This window comes from Sciurus vulgaris (genome assembly GCF_902686455.1).
Source record: "Sciurus vulgaris genome assembly, chromosome: 1".
Lineage (NCBI taxonomy): Eukaryota > Metazoa > Chordata > Mammalia > Rodentia > Sciuridae > Sciurus > Sciurus vulgaris.
The window spans coordinates 121,820,069-121,841,183 of NC_136461.1; the positions used below are offsets into that span (position 1 = coordinate 121,820,069).

At 41.2% G+C, this 21,115-nt stretch overlaps 1 protein-coding gene across 1 annotated transcript; it reads right to left on the reverse strand.

Moving 5' to 3' along the window:
• Nucleotides 1-2,006: 2,006 nt before the first annotated feature.
• CD48 (CD48 molecule) lies at nucleotides 2,007-19,406 on the reverse strand. The gene is made up of 4 exons (XM_079108654.1): nucleotides 19,204-19,406; nucleotides 10,172-10,483; nucleotides 6,156-6,422; nucleotides 2,007-4,155 (listed from the first exon to the last, which is right to left on the reverse strand). Exons 1-4 carry the CDS (start codon nucleotides 19,280-19,282, stop codon nucleotides 4,061-4,063), a joined length of 753 nt encoding a protein of 250 aa, XP_078964780.1. The 5' UTR covers nucleotides 19,283-19,406; the 3' UTR covers nucleotides 2,007-4,060.
• Between the last annotated feature and the right edge of the window lie 1,709 nt (nucleotides 19,407-21,115).

Here is a 21,115-nt window from a genome sequence, read left to right on the forward strand (position 1 = left end):
AAGTGGAGGAGGGGGAGGAAGGGGAGGGCACACCCCTCCAGGTGCAGGGGCCACCACTTTATTTGTTTGTTTCCTTTTTAAGGGTGCATTATAATTATACATAATCATATGATTCATTGTTACTTATTCATACATGCATACAATGTAACCAAATAATTTGATCAGTTTCATTCCCCAGGAGGACTGCCACTTTAACAAATGCATTCGAACATTGTCCCTACCTGGTCCCATCCCCAGGGCCCAATCCAAGCCATTCGTTTGTGAATATCTAAGATATGAAAATAACTTTGTGCCAGCTATTGGGACAAGCTGGTCCCAAGGGGCATAGCTAATTTATCCAATGCCTTGGGATCTGGGAGGAACAACTGAATATTTTAACTTGAGAAGGGATGCTGTGGTAGCCAGGAGCACAGCAGGGCAGGGAGTGGAAAGAAGAACCAAAATTTATGAAGAGGATTAAACCATGAAGCTCAAGGTAAGAACAGTAGGGATGCTTAGAGATACCTTGTGCTTTTCTGTTCAAAAAGCGATCCATAGACAGCAGTATCTCCTGAATTCTTGTTAAGAATGCAGAACCTCAGACCCCACCCCAGACCTACTGATCCACAGACTGCATTTTAACAAGATCCCTAGTTGATTTTTTGGTAAGTTAAAATTTGAGAAGCTCCTACCTAATCTTTTACTTAAATGTGCTCCAGGGTAGCTGACAGAGGGCAGTGCTGCAGAACTCAGAACCAGCAGAGGAACAGTGTGAAGAAATTTGTCCTAAGACTTCAGTGAGACTGTGCATGTAAGAATTTGGGGCAATGCTGGAGTATCCTCTATGCATAAGAACAAATGGCTTGAGTTCACTGGAAGTGAACCTGCTCACCACTTAGGTTTTCTTGTTTTTGTTTTTGTTTGTGGTTCTTAGGATAGAGCCCAGGACCTCACATTTGCCAGGCAAGCACTCTACCACCGACTCCAACCCCCTGTTTTGATGTATGGAAACATCTGAGGAACTGGGAACACAAGACAATCAGGCTTGATCCTTGCATCAAAACTTCTCAAGAAGGGAGTTGTCTTGCCATAAAGCATTGGTGTCCTTCAGACCTTGACACAGATCCAGCCTTGTGGGCGTGCAACCCATGCAGCCACACATGGCGGAGGCTCAGAGGAGTACTGCTCTGCTGACACCATCTGGAAATTCTAAATATTTGTACCTTTCAACTGTGTTTTTAAGTGTTTTTAATTGAAAGGAGACACATGAAATGTGCATGTCCCCCACCGCTTCTTTGTTGTGCCATTCATAGTACAGCATTCATGGTTTTCCTTGAGCACAGCCTCCCAGTGGACCTGCAACTGTGGGACTTCAATGAGACTCAAAGAGAGTTTGAAGTAATTCTGCTGCAGAAGACACAGGCTTTCCTAGATTGTTGGGGGAATGTGTCTGCCATCAAGAGGTAAACTAAAAGCTGGGTGTGACGGAGCACTCCTATAATCCTAGTGACTTGGGAGACTGAGACAGGAGGATCCCAGGTTCAAAACCAGCCTTAGCAGCTTAGTGAGGCCCTAAGTAACTCCAAGACCCTGTCACAAAATAAAACATAAAAAAGGGCTGGAGTTAAGTACCACTGGGTTCAATCCCTGGTACAAAAAAAAAAAAAAAAAATAGTGAACTAAAAACAGTTAAGTTAGAATTTGTTTGCTTGTTTATTTTGTCATAATAGGGATTGAACCTGGGGCACTTTACCACTGAGCTACATTCCCAGTACTGCCCCCTTTTAATTTTGAAACAGAGTCTAAGTTGCCGAAGTTGGCCTTGAGCTTGTGATACTCTTGCTGAGTTACTGGGATTACAGGCCACCATGTCCAGCTTAAATTAGGGTTTTGAAGCTTTTACGCTCCTTTCGTAAGAACAAGATACAAATGCAGGCACAAGTGCAAATTATGAATTGAGTAATTTTAATGATTCCACATTAAAATTAAATGTTCATGTATTTGCATTTATACATATAGACAATTCATGATGATTTAAAATTTTAATTTAATTTTTTTTAACCTAGACCAACATTGAATAGCAAATAAAAATACCATCTCAAGCAGAAAAAGAAACTGTGGAAGAAGGGAAAAGTCTTCATGCATTAATAACTTTTTATTTTTTATTTATTTTTTGGTATAGAGATTGAACTCAGGGGTGCTCTACCACTGAGCCACATTCCCAGCCCTTTTTATTTTTTATCTTGAGACACAGTTTCACTGAGTTGCCCAGGCTGGCCTCAAACTTGCAGTCCTCCTGCTCAGCCTCTGTAGTCACTGGCACTGAAAGTGTGCTCCATCACACCTGCCAAAAGTGCTTTTATTTCATTCCTCTGTGTGCGTGTGCAAGCATACATGTGTGCACATATATGTGTACATGTTTTCCCAAGAAAACCTCCTCTACCATTGATTAAAGGTAGAGGAAAAGACAGGGTGCTACTTCCAGAAAGAAACCTGAGAAAGTCCAGTTGGAGGATGCATGCAGGCTGATGTAAACTGGGCTGAGAGAAGAGCTGTGTCTTAGGAAACCAGGCTGTCTTCTGGCACCAGCCTAAACCCAGACTTGCTTATCTTGCAAGTGTAATGCAGACCAAGTAGCTTTCCAAACAATGGTTCAAACCCAGATTCCTTACATTAGTGGCTCCACTTCCCAGGCTCCCTCACTTCCTACCACATCAATTCTTCTCATTTGCTAGTGACCAAAACCAGTCACATGACCCCAGCTAGATGCAAAGGCAGCTGGGAAAAGGCATTTTTTCAGCTAACCTCAGGGGGAAATGAAAAGGTTTGGTGAACACAGAGAATCCTTTTTTGGTCACACAGGAGATGGAGTACGAAGGGGAGGGTGTCTTTGTGACTGTTAAAAGGAGAGGTGGAAGAGGCTAATCTGATTTAAGAACTGGTAGTTCCTTGAAGGGAGAGAGCATCCTTGGGTGACCTCCCAGCTCCAGGTCAATGAAAAGTCTTAGAGGAGGAATATAAAGCAAGAATCTTAGGAGTTATGCAGTAGTGGGCCTGGGGATTCCTGCCTGTTTATAATGGGAGACCTTGATTAGAACATTGTGTCAATTTGATGTTTTCAACAGGGAAAAGTGGTGGACACCTGTAATTCCAGTGACTTGGAAGTCTGAGGCAGAAGAATTGCAAGTTTGAGGCCAGCCTGGGCAACTTAGTGAAACCCTGTATCAATATTTAGAAAATAAAATTTTTTAAAAAGGCTGGGGTCATAAGTTCAGTGGTAGAAATGCCTTTGAATTCAATTCCCAGTACAAAAATGATTTTATTAGATCCTACTACACAACGAAGATTTGAAAAGTTTTTCACACAGCTACACAGATGAAAAAAAGAGAACTCAGTTCCCCACGAGTCGGTTGGAGAGAGAGAACCCCAGGAATCTTGGCATGGATGTTGGAATAAAGATCAGAAATAGTACAATTTAACTCTCAACTGTGTTGACACATAGAAACCTATGACCCCATGTTCTTCTTTGTCTTCATGTTCCAGTCTGCCCAGGTTGAAGGAACCAGCACTATCTGACATATTTGGAATAACTTCAAGAATTTGAATGGTTGTACCAAATGTTTATTTAAACAGTACAAAAACCTTTGTAGGGCTAGAGATGTAGTTCAGTGGTAGAGCACTTGCCTAGCATATGCAAGGCCTTGGTTATCACCAGCACCACCCACCCACACACACACACACACACACACACACACACACACAATATATATATATATATATATATATGTACATACGTATATGTAAATAAATAAAAATAACAAAACAAAACATCACAGTGTGATGACATTGTTTTGGTGGACAAAGTGAATATGTAAATCTATGTATGTGTGTTGGAAAACAATTATGGAATATAAAATAAAATATTTACCAGAATTTTTAAAAAGTTCATTGAAAATCTTCACTGATGCTTCAACAAAAAAACTTTCTCCCATCCCATGTAGCCAGAGCTCCTGCTCTGGTTAAGAGCATAGTTGTTGATGAAAGCAAGATCCAGTGATCTTGAAGTTTCACTCTTAAATTATTAGAGGAGTTCATCATGAGTAAGTAGGAAGCCAATAGCAGTGGGTATGACAACCATCCACCAACTTACAATCCACGTTACTGCAGAGGATCTGGCTGAAAGAGCAAAGAAACCCCAAATATTAAGGTGTCCTGATTAATGTGTTGAGAAGGGGCGGGAGTACTGAGACATTGGCAAGGGGAATCCTAAAGTAAGGAATTTCCTCCCTAAATCCAGCCCCAATGTGACTCTCAAAAGGTCAGTCCCTCCAGATGTAAAGTATACGGAACTCTCTTAAATATCACTAACTTAGCTGGGTCCTGTGCTTGAAGTTTCCCTTGGCATAACCAGACCTGGGAAAGGAAGAGCTTGACAGCAATGAGATTGGACAGAATCTCGGGCATAGATGAGGCTGTAAAGCTATGCACAGCTGACTTCAAGGAAGGAAGGATCCCCTTCTTCTCTTTTATCCTCTGCCCCAATAACCATCTGTACCAACCGGGAGGAAAAAAAAAAAGGGAAAGAGAGAAAGGAAAGGAAAAGGGACAAAAAGGAAGGAAAAAAAGGGAAGGAGAAATCATAAGAAAGAGGGAATGAATAACAAACTAGGGAAGGAGATTAGGGGTGCTTTCTAGAATAATTTGGATGGTTAAACAGGGACAAGACTGATTTAGCCCTTCCAAAACAATGAGTATATGATTGCTTTTATTCTCTCTGCAGATGAGTAGCCACCCCCTACTTTATAAAGGACAGGACTGTGCCTCTTTCTTTTTTGGATCTCCAAATGTGGTATTAATATGAAAATGGCATTGGGTTGTCTAGCTAAACTGTGATCTCATGGTCAGACAGCAATCTGCAACATTGCGTCTGTGGTGGCAGAAGAGCAGGGCATATTAGGAGATGCTAAAAGGCATGTCCAGTTAGTTGGGAAGAAGAAAGAAGAGCAGACAGGTCCCATAGCCCACCAGTAGGAACAGATTAATCAGTGAAGGGGAAGACAGCCCAGGAAGATCACAAAAGAACAGGAACCCAGACCCGTGTGACTGGATTATCATTTCTGTCTTTAAGAAGGACATGACTTGGAGAAGCTAAATAATTTTTATAGCTGGGGATCACAGGTGAATATCAGCACCACAGGTATGAGCTGGAAGAATACATACATAAGGGGTCAGGGGTATCACTTAGAGGTATGGAGGGTAGTGGACCCACAGTGCTGGAGATTATGACCCAAATTTATAAAGTAGTCCTCTAGTCTGAGTATTTCCAAAATTAAAGGGAATGAACCTAATTTAGTCACTTTTCATTAAGAACTTGTCAATCATAGTGTTAGGTAGGTTATATGTATTGTCTTATTCCTTATCACATCGTGAGGTAAGAATAATTATTTTATCTTCAAGAAAGACATGACGTGGGGAAGTTAAGTAATTTGTTTATAGCTAGTAAATGACAGTATAAGGGATTGACTTCAAATGTGACTTACTCTAAAGCCTACAAACTTAGCTGTCCCTGGATAACACCTGGGGAGGCGGAAGCTACAGCCAGGAATGATGCTCCAGAGTGGTTCCTCTCCAGAGACACAGAGGAATCTGAAACCTAAAGTTTGCATTTCTACCCTCATCAAGGAACCTAAACCTGGAAGAGTCTCCACCTGAGCATAAAGCTCTCACTCCTGATGGCTAGCCTCCCTCCTGCTCACTTACCTTTCATTCTTGCCTTGAATCTTTAGGCTATTTGCCAGAAATTTCTCCAAGCACCTGCTCAACAGTGCCTGGGCCGCTCGCTATCTCTTTTCCTTGCTCACCCTGATGCTTCAGACTGTCCTACAGTTAGACAGACTTCAGACTGTGCATCATGAGAGTGGAGAAGGGTGGGGAGCATCAGAGATCTTATGCCAAATGCCCTTTGCATCCAAGGATGTTGAGCTTCACGACAATGAGGTGAACTAACTGAGAAGTAGAGGCAGAGTCAGGAGTAGAACCCAAGTCTCCCAGACACATTTAGGGTTCTCCACTACATTCTGTGCCAGAGGGCTGAGTAGGATCCCCCACTTTTCCTCATTAAAAAGGCAACTGGTCACCTTGTGCCCATCTCAGCTCTGATGGGCATTATTTCTTACCTACAGTACAGGGTGGAATGAAGTAGACTGTATCGTTCTTGCTGCTCACAGGATTGCTGACTTGGCATGTGTAAAATCTGGACTGATTCTGTGTATTAAGGGTGACTTCAAGCACATTTTTCTGGAGCTCCTTTGGAAAGGCCCCTGAGTCTCCATACCAAACATAGCTGACTGACTGGTCCTGTATCACACATGACAAAGTCAGATAACAACTGCCATTTACTTCTTCTGCCTTCTCAGTTTCTATGATAGGCTCAGGAACAGGGTCTGAAAATAAAGAGGATGTTATGAGACAATGAATTGAGGCATTTATGTTGCAGTGGTTTAGCCAACCATACAAAGTACAAGGTGAGCCAGGGAAGGCCAGGGAGGGCCATGTGAGAAAAAGAGTCCTGGAGAAAAGGCTCCTACAGAGGGAGCCAGTGAGCTGCTTTGACCCCTGGAGGCTTCAGATTGCAAGAGCTACCTCTCAGAGGTGAAGCTAACCTGGCTCCAGGAGGGGGAGCCAGAGTCCATTGCATGCAGCCAGGAACAATTAGGGTGAGGGTTGTGAGACAAAACGTCCAGCAGACTTGGAGTCAGACTTGGGATCCTAACTGTCTGAGACGTTCAGACCCCGTCCCCCAACTTTTAAATTTTTTTTGTGTGTGAGACTGGATATTGAACCCAGGGTCACTCTACCACTGAGCTACATACCCCCAGCTCTTGCGTTTTTTGTTTGTTTTTGGGACAGGATCTCTCTAAGTTGCTGAGGTTGGCCCTGAACTTGTGATCTTCCTGCCTCAATCTCCCAAGTCACTGGTATTACAGGTGAGTGCCACTGTGCACTTTGGGGCCAATCTGTCCTTCAAAAATTCTCCAGTTCAGACCTAAGTAGAGTCCTGAGGTAAGGGGTACCAATCAGCATGTGGCAGAGTCCTTTACACAGCCACCCAAGGGAAATTCCATCAGTGTGGCCTCTAGCAGAGCTACAGAGAGCTTTCTGTAACCCCCAAAACATGTCAGTGGTGTTTGGTCTATAATGAAGTTAACTCCCTTGGCTCATCTGTGAAATGACACTACCTCACAGCACACTTACAGTGTGTGAGACCAAGTGGTACTGTCCACAGAGAAGTGCTCTTCACAGTGTGTAAGTTTAGCATACATACCAAAGGTCATATTAGTATCACTGCAGTCCTGCTGCCAGATGTGGTGAGAGGTAATACTAGCATCCAGTCCTGCAGAATCAGTGCAGGTCAGAGCTCATAGGATTAAAATGTGGCAGAGAATTTACCAGACCAGAACTTGTCTCTGGGTTGTATGCGTGGGGAGAATACAGAAACTACCAATCTGGCCCCCTGAACTCAAGTTTCAACTCCTCCACAAGCCCTCTTGGGTTGCTGGACTTCCCCCTACATGCTCAAACTGAGCAAATTGTGCACCCTTTTTCACCATTTCCTGTGTTCTAGTCTCCTGTCTTATACTCCTTCCTCATTTCCCACAGTGACCAGCATAGCACTGGGCACTTTGTGGTTGGAGTTTATTGAGTCAGTCAGGGTGGTCTGGCTCCAAGATGCCCCCTGTGAGTGATCACAAATGCCTGGGCTGGATTGAAAGATGATTCTTCTGCTAACCACACCTTAGGGATCTCACCCTTAGGGCTGGAGCTAAGCAAGGTTGTGATTTTTAGGAACTCAGAAAATTTGCAATTTCTTCAGAAAACTTTAGTCACTTGGAATCAGTTGTGTGTGTGTGTGTGTGGGATGTTATGTCACAGAAATTACAGAGGTTGGTAAATGATGCATACAGGGGCTTTCAGTTTTTGCTTATTTTGTGTCACTGTAAGAGACTTTCCTGTCCCAAGGACCTCATGAATTTTTAGGCCCTATGAGATGGAGGAAGTGAGTGAGAAGGGACTCTGGCCTCTTGGACCAGGGGAACCACCTGGCTGGTGGAACCTGAATATATATAACACTCTTCATCTGCACTGTGTCAGCATTAATTTTTTAAAAATCTTCATTATCACTTTGATCACTTTTGATCACTTTGATCACTCTAAAAGAATAATATTATTGTCCTCATAATATGATGAAGAGCCCAAGGTTCTGGGTGAACATCTCCTTTGTTTTGGGTGTGGCCCCTCTTCTGCAATAATTGGCCACTCCACTCCATGGAGGTCTCCTGAGAACCACATTTCTACACAGATATACACATAGATCAAAAACACAGACCCAAATCAAGTTGGATAAATTTTTCTCATAAAATTTCTCTGAGAATTTAAACCCAGGGTTAAAAATGTCTAAACTTTGAGAGCTAAGTCAGGGTAGTGGCAGGATAGACTCCTGAACTTGGGGTGCAGGGTCCTTCCTAACTGATCCTGATTCTCAATCTTCTTCCTCTTCAGCCCTTTTGACTTAGCTACACTGCTTGAATTACTTTAAATAGTCCTGGTTTCTTAAAATAACTTCTCCTTTCTTGGTAAAGGTACAGTGGATTGGTTTCTGCAACTTACCATGAAAAGGATCTTACCTAATATGGGCACAAAGATATTAAGATATTTTTCCAACGTCACACAGCTAGTGACTGACCAAAAAGTTTTTGTTTTGTTTTGTTTTGACGGGTGTGTAATAAGTAGATACATTTATGGGGATACAGTGTGATAATTTGATACCTGTGTGTAACATGTTATGATCAAATCAGGTAATTAGCATTTATTTTCTCAAATACTGGTCATTTTTATATGTTTGGGAAACTTCGAACTCTAGTTATTTTGAAATATAAATTGTTGTAGACTCTAGTAACCCTACTTAGTGTATGACACTAGAACTAATACCTCCTATTTAACAGTATGTTGGTATTTATTATCAACCTCTCTCTATCCCTTCTTTCCCTGCCTTTCCTAACTTCTAGTGACCATGATTCCATTCTTTCATGTGTGTGTGTGTGTGTGTGTGTGGTGCTTGGGATCGAACTCAGGGTATCACACATGCTAGGCAAGCGCTCCACCACTGAGCTAAATCTCCAGGCTTCTACCCTCTACTTTTGTAAGATCAACAGCGCCTGCCCTCCAGTACTGGGCATCAACCCCAAGGGCACTTTAATGCCAAGGTAACATTTCCAACACTTTTTATTTTTTACTTTGAGAAAGTGTCTCACTAAGTTGCCCATACTGGCCTTGAACTTGTGATTCTCCTGCCTTAGCCTCCCAAGTTGCTGAGATTACAGGCATGCACCACTACACCTTAACCTCTGCAGATGAGTGAGAATGTGGTATTTAATTTTCTGTGCTTTGCTTATTTCACTTAAGTTTTGAATTTTGAATCCAGGTCTGTGTCAGTTCTTATTGCGTACATACTGGTTAGCCTGGAGCTTTAAATGGAAGTTTTTGTTACACTCATTCTGATAGGTAAAAGACTCTCCACATAGTTCCTGTTCTGTCCTTCAGCACTTATATCTTTTTCCATAAGTCCTTTGAAGTCCAAGTTCAGAGATATAATTAAGATGAGTTCAAAACAGATTTGGGTTGATTATAGGACAAAGTGAAGGAAATAGGAAATAACCTATTGTTTTCTTTCTCTTCAAATCTTGGGTTCTTGTCAGATGAATTTTTTTTTTTTTTTTTTTTTTTTTTGGAGGGGGTACCAGGGATTGAACCCAGAAGCACTTTACCACTAAGTTACATCCCCAGCCCTTTTTATTTTTTTTTATTTTGAGACAGGGTCTCACTAATTTGCTTAGACTCAGCAAATTGCTGAGGCTGACTTGGAACTTGCTATCCTCCTCTCAGCCTCCTGAGTCACTGGGATTACAGGTGTGCACCACCATGCCAGGCTCAGATGAGGTTTTAAATGTCCTATGGCCACCAATTTTAGGGTTTCCTGGCCCAGGCTTATCCCCAAGTAGAACTGGCTTTGTGGGGAAATGAATTAAGCTTGCCCTGAGGTTTTCTTCTCCTTCTCCCAGAAAGTGTCACCATGACTCACAGGAAGCCTCCCAGCAGCTCTGGAGTAGGAACTTGCCTGGCTCCCATAACTCACCAAACACCTGCAGGGTTATCTTCCATTCCTGCTCTTTTCCACTCTCCTTGGACACTCTTAGGATGTAAGTACTGCTGTCCTCTTTCTGAACTTTGGAGATATGCAGATGCGCAGGACTTTGAGGATCAAGACTGAGTCTGTCCTTCAATGAAGATCTGTAGTAGACAGCAGGGGACAACACCTCCCATTCTACAATCTTCTGACTAGTGTTGTAAAACCAGATTAGTTGCTTATAGTTACCAAACAGTTCCTCGGAGATTTTCAGACTCACATTGCTGCCAGAGACTGCCATCTTTCTAAGCACTGAAGGATCTGCCAAAGAAAGCCAGAGACCCACCTTGAAGGAAGCAGTACCCCAGTGGCCAGGCTTTTGCTTGGGCTGGTGGAGCAGGGAAGAAGGAAGGAATTTCTACTTGGGGACAATGAGTATGGCTTTCATCATGAGGTACTTGCTCCAGAATCAGGAATTCAGTGAAAGGTGGAGATTAAGACACTGTGTTGGCCCTGGATCTCTCCCTTACTTTCAGACCAGTAAATTTTCAAATAAATTGATGAAAAATCACATCCTGTCTTTGGGTTTGTGTGTTCTGTCAGTTCAATCTAGTTTAATAAGCATTATTTTAGTCTCTAGAGGTATAGACATAAACAATGTATGATTCTATCCTAAAAGATTTAATACATTATTTCAGGATAGACACAAAAACAAATTATCCTGATACGTAATATCTTGGTTACTACAACAAGGATAAGTACAAAGTCTTAAGGAATATGTCTCTTTCTAGAGTGTAAGGGTAGAGGATGGAGGAAATACCAAGAAAATCTCTTCGCAGATGACCACAAAGGTGAGCCAAAATATGTTTAAAAGGCACTCTTTGTTGAGAACCATGGGTAAGGCACTATTTGAGGCACTTGGGATACATCAATGAATTAAACAGCAAAGATCCTTAATCTAATATTAGAGTAAGCAATAAATATGATAAATAAATACATTATATAGTATTGTAGGTGGTGGTAGTTGTTATGACAAAAGAAGAACCTAGAAGAGAGTAAGGGGAGTCCTGGGTACTAGTTGAGGTTGGGAGGGGAGATATCATTTATTAGGTGATCAGTAGGTCACATCTGAGCAAAGACTTAAAGAAGGAGAGAGAAAACCAAGCAGAGATCTTGGGTAAGCGTAAAACAGGTAGAGGGAAGAGCTACAGCCAAGGCCCTGTGGATGGTGGTGATGGTGGTGGTGGTGTGTCTGTCATATATAAACAACAGCAAACAGGCCAGAATGGATGATATGGAATGAGCCAGAGGAATGGGTGTTGAGACAGTTACAGGGAGAGCTGGGATTGGGGAGAGAGGATAAAGATATTTTCGCTTTATTGATAATATTTTACTCTATTTTAAAAAATTCCCTGTAAAAGTAGCTTATGTAACATATATATTTAATTTATTTTGAAGCAAGTTATTAGATGGTAGGAAAGTGGAGACTATGCAAATTATTATTTGATAAAGTTGGGATTGAGGCAAAATTACTGTGAAAATGATGAAACTGAAGCTTTAGGCTTCTTTGTATGGCCCTAGAGGGACCCTAACAGTGTATTCACATATTTTTTTAACAGAAATAATTAGACCACTCCCTATTTCCCGTCTAACATCCCTTCCATCACATTTCCACTTGTGCTGGGTGGTGTCGTGCTTGTAGTTATTTGGAATCTGGCTAAGGGGAACTAGAACTGGGGAATATTTAGTCTGAACTCAGTGAGTATATTTATGTGGTTCAGACTGTTCTGTGTGAGGTCATTGGCAGACACTCTGGTGAAGAAGTGGCATGCAGGAATATTGCTGCTGTGCCCTGCCCTGATTCCTCTGCCAGATCAGCTAGCATGTTGCAACAGGACCACAGATAGGAAGTAGAGGAAAGACAAGGTTTGAAGTGAGTGATAGTGCTATTCTGTGGCAAAGTATTATAGAAACATGAAATTGCTTAATTAATTAAAATTATAATGCTATTTCCCTGGCTTTTGTGATTAATATCATATTTGTCAGCTTTTTAAAACTTGAAATTTGTTGAAATGTCTTTTTTTTTCATATTTTAAAATTTTGATTAATCGTACACAAATGGAGTACAACCATCGTTTCTCTGGTTGTACACTAATTAGATTTGCATAATCATACATACAAAGGGAATGATGTTTGTCTCAATCTATTATATTTTATCTTTCTTTCATTCAAATTGATTTGATTTTTGTTTCCATTTATATTTATAGTTTTGTTTTTTTCACAAAGATACCTCAAATTATATAAGACTCAGGTTCTACAAGAGAAAGAAAAATGATAGCTAGAGGTCGAAAGATAAAAGGAGGTCTGTTGGTTCTTTTTCTGGAAAAAAAGGAATGAAAAATATGTATATATAGGCTTGGAAAGAGTGGGAAAAAAACATTAAAGGTAGAAAAAAGGAGAAACGTGTCTTACCTATATCATTCTGTTGTCATACGTTATCACACAGATACTTAGTCATATCATTCAACAACATATATACCTAGCTATTCACTTCCCACACATCTATCATTTCCAAAAACATCTTCAGCCACTGAAAGATAAATGATAAGTGGAGAATGATATATAATGGGGGTGAGGGGTGTGGGAAGTGAGAGAAGAATGGAGGAACTTTGGATTATGTAGAAGGAAATGAGAGGGAGGAGGAGTACAAAAGATGGTGGAATGAGACAGACATCATTACCCTATGTACATGAATGATTACACAAATGATATGCATCTACATTGTGTACAGCCATGGAAATGAAATGATGTACCCCATTTGTGTCCAATGAATCAAAATGTAGTCTGTAAAAATTTTTTTTAAAAAAGTCTGTGTTCCCAGGGCTTTTGAGATTCATTTCTCCTTTATTTCTGGGACCATTCATCCCTTCCAACCATCCATCTGTCAATTCAACAGATATTCATTGGATGCCTACCCTGTCCTGGTACCTATGCACACACACCTAGGCATTTGTTCCCACAGTGCTTCTGATTAGTCCAGTCCACATATTCATTTCCCTAGTGCTTCTGACTGGTCCAGTCCTCCAACAGAATTGATTCAGTCCAAGCAATAGTCATTGTACAACCATAGCGTGCCTGTTGTTGTGCTCTGATATCAGCAATGCAGATGGAGTGTCTGGCCTCTTACACCACACAGCCTAAAGAGACTTTCTGTCAAGAATTTTTAAGTCACTAGACATGTATTCCACACTTACTCTCATTCTTGTCTCCATGTAGATTCATAGGAGTATTAATAATAGGCATCCTAGATCATGTTTTTCAATCTATTGACATTTTGGACAGATAAGTCTTTGGGGAAGGGGTGTCTGTCCTATGCAGCAAAAGATCTTTAGCAGCATCCTTGGTCTCTGCCTATCAGATGCCACTAGCACTTCTCCAGTTGTGGCAATCAAAAATGTCTCCAGGTGGTGTCAAGTGTCTCCCTGAGGGATAAAATCCCCCCTCCTCACGCTGATTAAGAACTGCCGGCCTACCTAATCTTTGTCAGTCTCTATAAGAAGTCTCAGACATATGCTCAGGAGATGGAATGGTTCACAGTCTGAGATAGTGACAAGTCGTCAATATTCAACAGACCATTTCATTATGTCACAAGTGCTGAGATGCAGACATGTATGGGGTGTTGCATCTTTCTTCTCTTCTTGGCACCTGTGGGTTACAGTTCTAGAAAGGCTGACCTAGTGGTTGGCTGTGACTTCTTACTGAGAAATAAGGAAGTGGTAATTAGTAATTAAATTCTTCCTTTGCCTTCCTAACAATTTTGTCTCTTAGAAAGTAGGTAAAACAGCCTTAAAGGAAAAAAGAAAAAAAAATCCTACTATTCTGATTCAAAGCTAACAGAACAAAGCAGTTGGTGATGTGTCTGGATGCTGAGGATAAAAATAACAGTGTTGACCTGTAGCTTACAGTAGCAACAGAAGCAGCTCCTGCCTGTGCCTAACCCCCACTTCTTGTCTGTAGGAAAGCAGAATTATAAAAGGAAAATATGCACATCAGAGGAAGCCATAGTCTCATACCAAAGAAACCACCCAGGAAAGAGAAGGGGCTGCTAAAGAGGAAGTTTTAATTATTCTAGAAACAAGTCTTGTGTTTCTAGTGAAACTATTAAGGAAAAATAAAAAAGGAGGTGAATCATAAATATATTGATGTGGAATTACCTGGAGCTCTCTGATGATATCAAATATTTTAAAATTTTACAAATCCTTTTAGTAAGTAATTTGGCAATGGATATCAACTCTAGATTTGTGACTTGGGTAACAAAATAAACAGGTTGCTATTTCCTGAGAGAGGAGATATAACGAGTTTACTAGGTAATATTGCAATGGAATTTGAAGGTGGGGAAGGAGAAATAAACCATTCTTTCAAGACATTTCAGTGTGAAATTCATAGAGCATTAAGTAAAGGACATTGCATGGAAGGTTTTCATTTTTTTTTTTTTTTTTTAGGAAGGGGAATGACTTGAGCTAGGATGGTCATGAGAAGAAGCCAGTGGAGGGAGATGCATGGAGGTAAAGAAGGTGACCAATGAGGCTGGGCTTCTCAGGATAGACACAAAACTGAAGGCACAGATCTTGTCTGGGGGCAAGGAGCCTCATCCTCTGAGGGAAAAGAGAGGAAGAAAGATAGTCTCAAATGTAGAGAAGTTTCCAGTTTGGAAATGGTAGACAGGAAGCTAAAGGGCTTTCTGCCTAATGATCTCTAGGCCCCACTTTCTTCTTCAGCAAAGAGGCAAGTTCTTTGCTGAGAAGCAGAAGACAGAGGTAAGATAACTTAAAGATATGGGTGAAGGTTTGCAGTACCCACTGTGGGAAATAAGGGAAAGAACTAATAAGGGTCAGTAAGGCTAGTCTGAAACCCCAGCTTGGCTGAAAGAATGACTCCTGACTTGCTCCATCTTTCCTTTCATCCATCCACCTCTACATACATAGTATGTACATCAACTTATTCACTTATCCTCCTATCTAATAACTACATAGTAAACACTGACTACATGCCAATCTCCCTGTGCATACAATAGATAGATATAGCTCCTTCCCTTAGGAGCTTCGACTGCAGTGAACAGAGACAATAAGATGATTCTACTATTGCTCATAAGTGTTAAGGAAAATAAGACCTCTAAGGGGTACTTAAAAGGAAACACATCATTTGAGTTTAGGGGTTAAGAATGACTTCTGTAGAAGTGTGAGTGGAATTAACATAAACAGAATTAAACCAGGGAAAAATAAGGGCTGGGAATAGTAAGTGTTCCAAACAAAGGGGGAAAGAAAAAAAAAAATTATCAAATGCTTAAAGACCACAAAAGCAAGATTCATTCAAAGAACTGACCGGGTAAGGACAGGATGTAACTTTATGATGTGTGAGTCAAGAGTAGTCAGGATAAGTGGTAATTGTGGTATGGGTTATAAAAGAAATGATGTACCCCATTTGTGTACAATGAATCAAAATTCAGTCTGTAAAAAATAAACAAATAATTATAATTTACAGAAAAGATTAAAAAAGAAAAGAAAAAAAGAAAATGAATGGCAATTGAGGACGGATAGAATGGAACATATTTAAGAGAGATTTTTGAAGGTGGAACTAATAGAATTAATTCATTGGATGTGAGAAGCAAAGTATGGGAAAACCAGACAAAGACAGGGAATAGTGGAAGAGCAGTAAGTTTGAGGAGAGAGATCATAGAGGTTTTTTAAAAGTCTAAAAATGTTTTTACACTTCTCTCATCAATAGATGGGATTTGCGTCCTCTTCTTTGAGCCTGGATTCGTTTTGATAACTGCCTCAATAAACAGAATGCAGAACTCTGACTTGCAAAACTAGATTACAAAAGACCATGCAGCCAGGCACAGTGGCACATGTCTGTAATCCCAGTAACTTAGGAGACTGAGTCAGGAGGATTGTAAGTTTGAGGCTAGCCTCAGCAATTTAGTGAGACCCTGTCTCAAAATATAAAATAAAAAGACTTGGGGATGTAGCTCAGTGGTAAAGTGCCCCTGGATTGAATCCCCACACCACCACCACCAAAAAAAAAAAAAAAAAAAAAAAGACCAGGTAGTGTTTGCCTGTTTCTCTTGGAACACACCCCGGGAGGCTTCAGCTGGGTGGTGCCAGGTACCTCTTCATTCACCAGTCATGTGAATGAAGATGCCTTTGAGATGATCCTAAGACAACCAGGATCTTTCTGTAAGTATATGGGAGGTCCCAGGTGAGAAGTACTGAGCACAGTTTGCCTACAGATTTGTGGACAAAATAAATAAATAAATAATAATAATGATAATTTTTATTTTTTGTACTATTGGGGATTGAACCCAGGGGTGCTTTGCCACTAAGCTATACTCCCAACCTCTTTTATTTTTTATTTTGAGACAAGTTCTCACTGAATTGCTGAGGCTGACTTCGAATTTGTGATTCTCCTGCCTCAGCCTCTTGGTGGCTGCAATTTCACATTCTTTATTTCATTTCATTTGATCTTGAAAGCAACTTCTCAAAGGAATTGGAAGCATGTTATTATACCCATTATAGAGTTGAAGAAGCTGAGGCTCAAGAAGCTTTATATTTTATAGAAAAATTCCATGGCATAGAATCCAGATAGAACATAGTTCTTCTCATTTCTATTATAGTGCTTTTTGTACTGCATCTTGCTAAGTGTTGTGGGAAGAAAAAAAAAATGTTCTCCAACAGTGGAGGACACCCTGAATCAGAGAGCTTGCTTTGAAATTCAAGAGCTGAGAAACTCAAGTCTGAGATCTGAGAGTGCTTCTCAAACTTTTCCATGAAAGCATCCCTCACTAAAAGGAGAAAACCACTTGCACACTCTGGAAGATACAGATGTGTAGTCTAAAAGGAAGCTCTTTGAAGTCATTCATTCACTTATTTTACAATTATTTTATTGAGCACTTGCTGTATTCCAGACACTGTGCCAAGTTCAACAGCATTAACACTGAACATGATTCCTATCTTCATGAAGTTCAAGAAAACAGAACCAAACAAGCAATTCACAAACCATAATCTGGAACCCAAGGTTTCCAGGAGGAAAGCATATGAAAATGGAAGCCAAAATGGCAGGAAGAGCAGAGGATGCAGAGAATTTCAGGTGAACAAAAAGCACATACATAGGCCCAGAGCTAAAAGGGAAGACAATTTTTCAAGGCATACAGCAAAATGAAGTTCAGCCTGAGTGTGTTTAATAGGACTAAAGTCATAGAGTAGGGATCAGATGATCACTTGTAGGCATATTCTATGCACAAAAGGACTTAGGCACATTGGCCTTTATCAAGGTTCCCTGGGCTTAGTCTTAGGAAAGCATAATCATATTGACACAGTTTGGAAGTTAGGTCTGTGTGTCCTTAGGAGAATTTCTTAATCTCTCTGAAATATAGTATTCTCATCTGGAAAATGCCGAGAATGATCATTGCCTCACAAATTTCTTATGCAAGTTAAATGGAATAATATAGAAAATGCCTACTATAATGCCTGACACTCAGTAAATACTCAATTTTGGCTTTATTACCCTAAATTAGAGAAATGTATGATGTTAACCTAGTCAAAACCAATGCTATCTATTTGTTAGGAAGTAACAATTACTATAACAAAAGAGAAAACTTACAGTAAGGGGAGTCATGAGTACTTCCAGAGGTTGGGGAGGGGTATGTCGTTTATAAAGTGACAAGTAAGTTACATCTGAGCAAAGACTTGAAGGAGAGAGGAAGCCAAGCAGACATGTGGGTTAAGGAAGAACTAGATTCCAAGGCCCTCTGGTTGGGTATGTGTTTGCTATATTTAAACAACAGCAAGGAGGCCAGGATGGGTGGTGTGGAGTAAACAAAGGGAATGGATGTTAAGAGACACATCCCTAAGATGTCAAACAGAGGGCTGGAACTGGCAGATAAAGGCATGTATGTAGACCCAGAGGTAAAGAGAGGCCACCTCTTTCAAGATAAACAGCAAAATTAAATTTAGAAATTAAGAAATTCTCCTAAAGTCACAGATTGTATTCTAAACCTGTATGGCCCAGGGAGGGTCTGAAGGGGCATAATTAGAATCTTGATGAAGTTCAATGTGTCTAAATTCCTTTGGGCACAGTGATCAGAGGTCATCTGTATATTTTGACAAAAGGAGAATAAATGACCAGGATAAAGGTACAAAATGGAAAAGTCAGACAATGTCTAACTGTCAGATCGGTTTTGACACAACTAAAGAAAGTTTTGAAATACACCAGTTCTCCTGGTAGTGTGGTTGGATTAATACTTCATATCATCCCCACTCCAAAGCCCATTCCAGTGTCCAATGCGTTGAGTCAGCCCCAAGGAATCCATATAATTACAAAGGGCCCCGAAGACGGTATGTCCCTAGGCTTATACGGTCACAAACCAGACTGGACCCAAAAGATTGCCACCTGCAAAGCACTGTATGAGGGACTGACTAGATTTTCTCCAGATATTACTAACCATTTTCCAAAAAGTTGTATACCTTCCTAATTTTGTGATGCCTGTCCAACTTCCCCATGCTGTTCATTGTTCTCATTTTTATGTACAATGGTGAACATTAAAACCCTTTAAATGAAAAAGACGTGAGATTCTATTTGGGGAAATAACCAGAAAGACAAAAGCTTAACTCCTTCGCCCTGGCCTGGGAACTCTGGTACTAGATGAAGAAACTTGTCACAGGGAATTGAAAGGCAGCCCAGACCCTGAGCACACAAGCAGAGCTACAACAGTCCCGACTTTTCTACAGCTTCACCGGTTAGCAGGCATTAATGAATGAAATACAAGGGGTTTACTTCCCCATCTCCTCACGTCCTATTTTCAAATGACCCCTGATTCTCCAAAGCTAAGGAAGTCTCCCCAACCTTCTACCAGTACAGGAACTCCTGTTGCCTACAAGAGCAGACCCCACTTCCAGGGTTGAGCCACATCCCATCTCCCCTTTCCCATCTGACCATGCTTTTGGTGCCCAGTCATAGGCAGACGGTTGGTTGGTGGAAAGTACCTTGAATGCTGGTCACCAGGAGAGACAATAGCAGCAGTAGTCCTGGAACCGGGCACCAATCCCATCGCCTGGAACACATACTACTTTCCAGAGCTTCGCAGGAATGCTGGAGACAGTCAAGAGCTGGGCTCGAAAGAGATCGAGGGTAGAAGAAAACACAAAAAGCAAGGGTAGAGGAAAATACCCAGTGAACTTTGCTCCACACCCAGTGCACTTGCGGAGGAGGAGGGGCAGAAAGGAGAAACAGGAAGTTTAATGAGGTTTTTCATATGAGAACCATGACAACAGAATAAAATTTTTAAAAATACATATTAGTGCTTTTTTGTGGGGAGAAGATTCAGAGCTTCTACTGGATTCTCAGAGGGCTCAATGCTCAGAAAAGATGAAGGATGGTGACAAAGAACAGATGCCTTTGGTTCCCAGGAAGAAATAACTGATTAATTTAGGGACCAATACAAAGCAGATGCCTATCCAAGCATGGTGAGGTCTCATTCAGAGCAGAAAGTCAGAGATCCACACAGCCTGAGTTCTGCATCTGCCATCTCCTACTCTTCTTACCTTATGATAAATTCAGTCTGCTCCTTTATATTGGCCTATCCACTGAACATTATTGGAAGATTTCTTGGCCAAAAAGAATGGATTGCCCACCCTTGTGGTCTGAGAAGTTTCATATCCATTTCTCATTCCAAACCATTCAATATAAATGGACATTTAGAGGACAAATTAGGGAAACTCATCAGAAAAGTCACAGTCCCTAACAGAGCATATTTGTAGTCATTTCAGAATTGAGGACATTTCTGATTCTCAAAATGGAGGTGGCCAATTATTATGACTATTCTCTTCAATTTGGGATGGAAGTAGTCACCTCTCAAAGAATCAGACGGAGGTGAAACTGGGTCAACTCAGTACCTGAAGTTGTTTAGGACACCCCATACTTCTGATTACATTGGAGTCCTGTGAGGTGGCCAGGGCAGATATTATTACCTGTACTTCATTGAAACTCAGGGTCAGACTTGCCCAAGGTCCTGGTTTCAGTGTGGGAGACAGCAAATCTTTGGACTAGAAGAGAAGATGTGGTGGAAGTTAAGTGAGCAGACTGAAGTAGAACTATGTTGTGAGATTTTAAAGCAAACCATAAAAAAGGAACTGAGGAGAAGGAGGAGACAGAAGAGTTACCTGAGGAGGACAGGGCAAAAGAAGAAGTAAACTGTGGGTATGCTTTGCTTTGTCCCTGAAACCTCTTGAGAAACCATTTCCCACCCATCTCAAAAGGGTCTTTTTGACAGAGGGAGAAAGGAGAGAGGGCAGGACTGCATTCTCAAAAGCAGACAAGTAAATAAGTACACAGAAGGTGTTGAAAGGCCTGAAGCAATCGAGAAGCAGCCACTCACGAGAAGCCCCTGGAGGGCGGAGGGGAGGTCCTAGGGCACTCCTGTACCTGCCCCAGGCCTACAGGATGGCTTTAGTCCCCAGGATCATCCACCCCAGAGTGCCCCGGGGCCCAGGGTTTATTCGCCAACTCTCTGACTCCATCCCCTAGGACTTGACTATTTTAAGGATCTGAGCAAGTGATGATTTGACTTCATCTCCTTCCTTCTAAAATATGTGTGGTTTGAAAGAGGGAGTGGGACAATATATTATAATGTGTGAATGAGGATGCTAATGTAAGTTGTCATTTATCCCGTTCATTCCATAAACACCTACTAGTGCCCACGATGGGCTAAGAGGGTGTATTCTATAAATCCACAGGGATGCCAGGAGTGTGAGTCTGGCCCCTGCCCTCCTCACAAGGCTTCATCCACTTCATTTATTTTCCTTTCTCTAGTCTCCTTGCTTTGTACTTGCTGTTTCCTCTGCCTGGAGTTCCTCCCTGCCTTTCTCTATTTAACCAATGGGCCATTCTTTGAAAGTA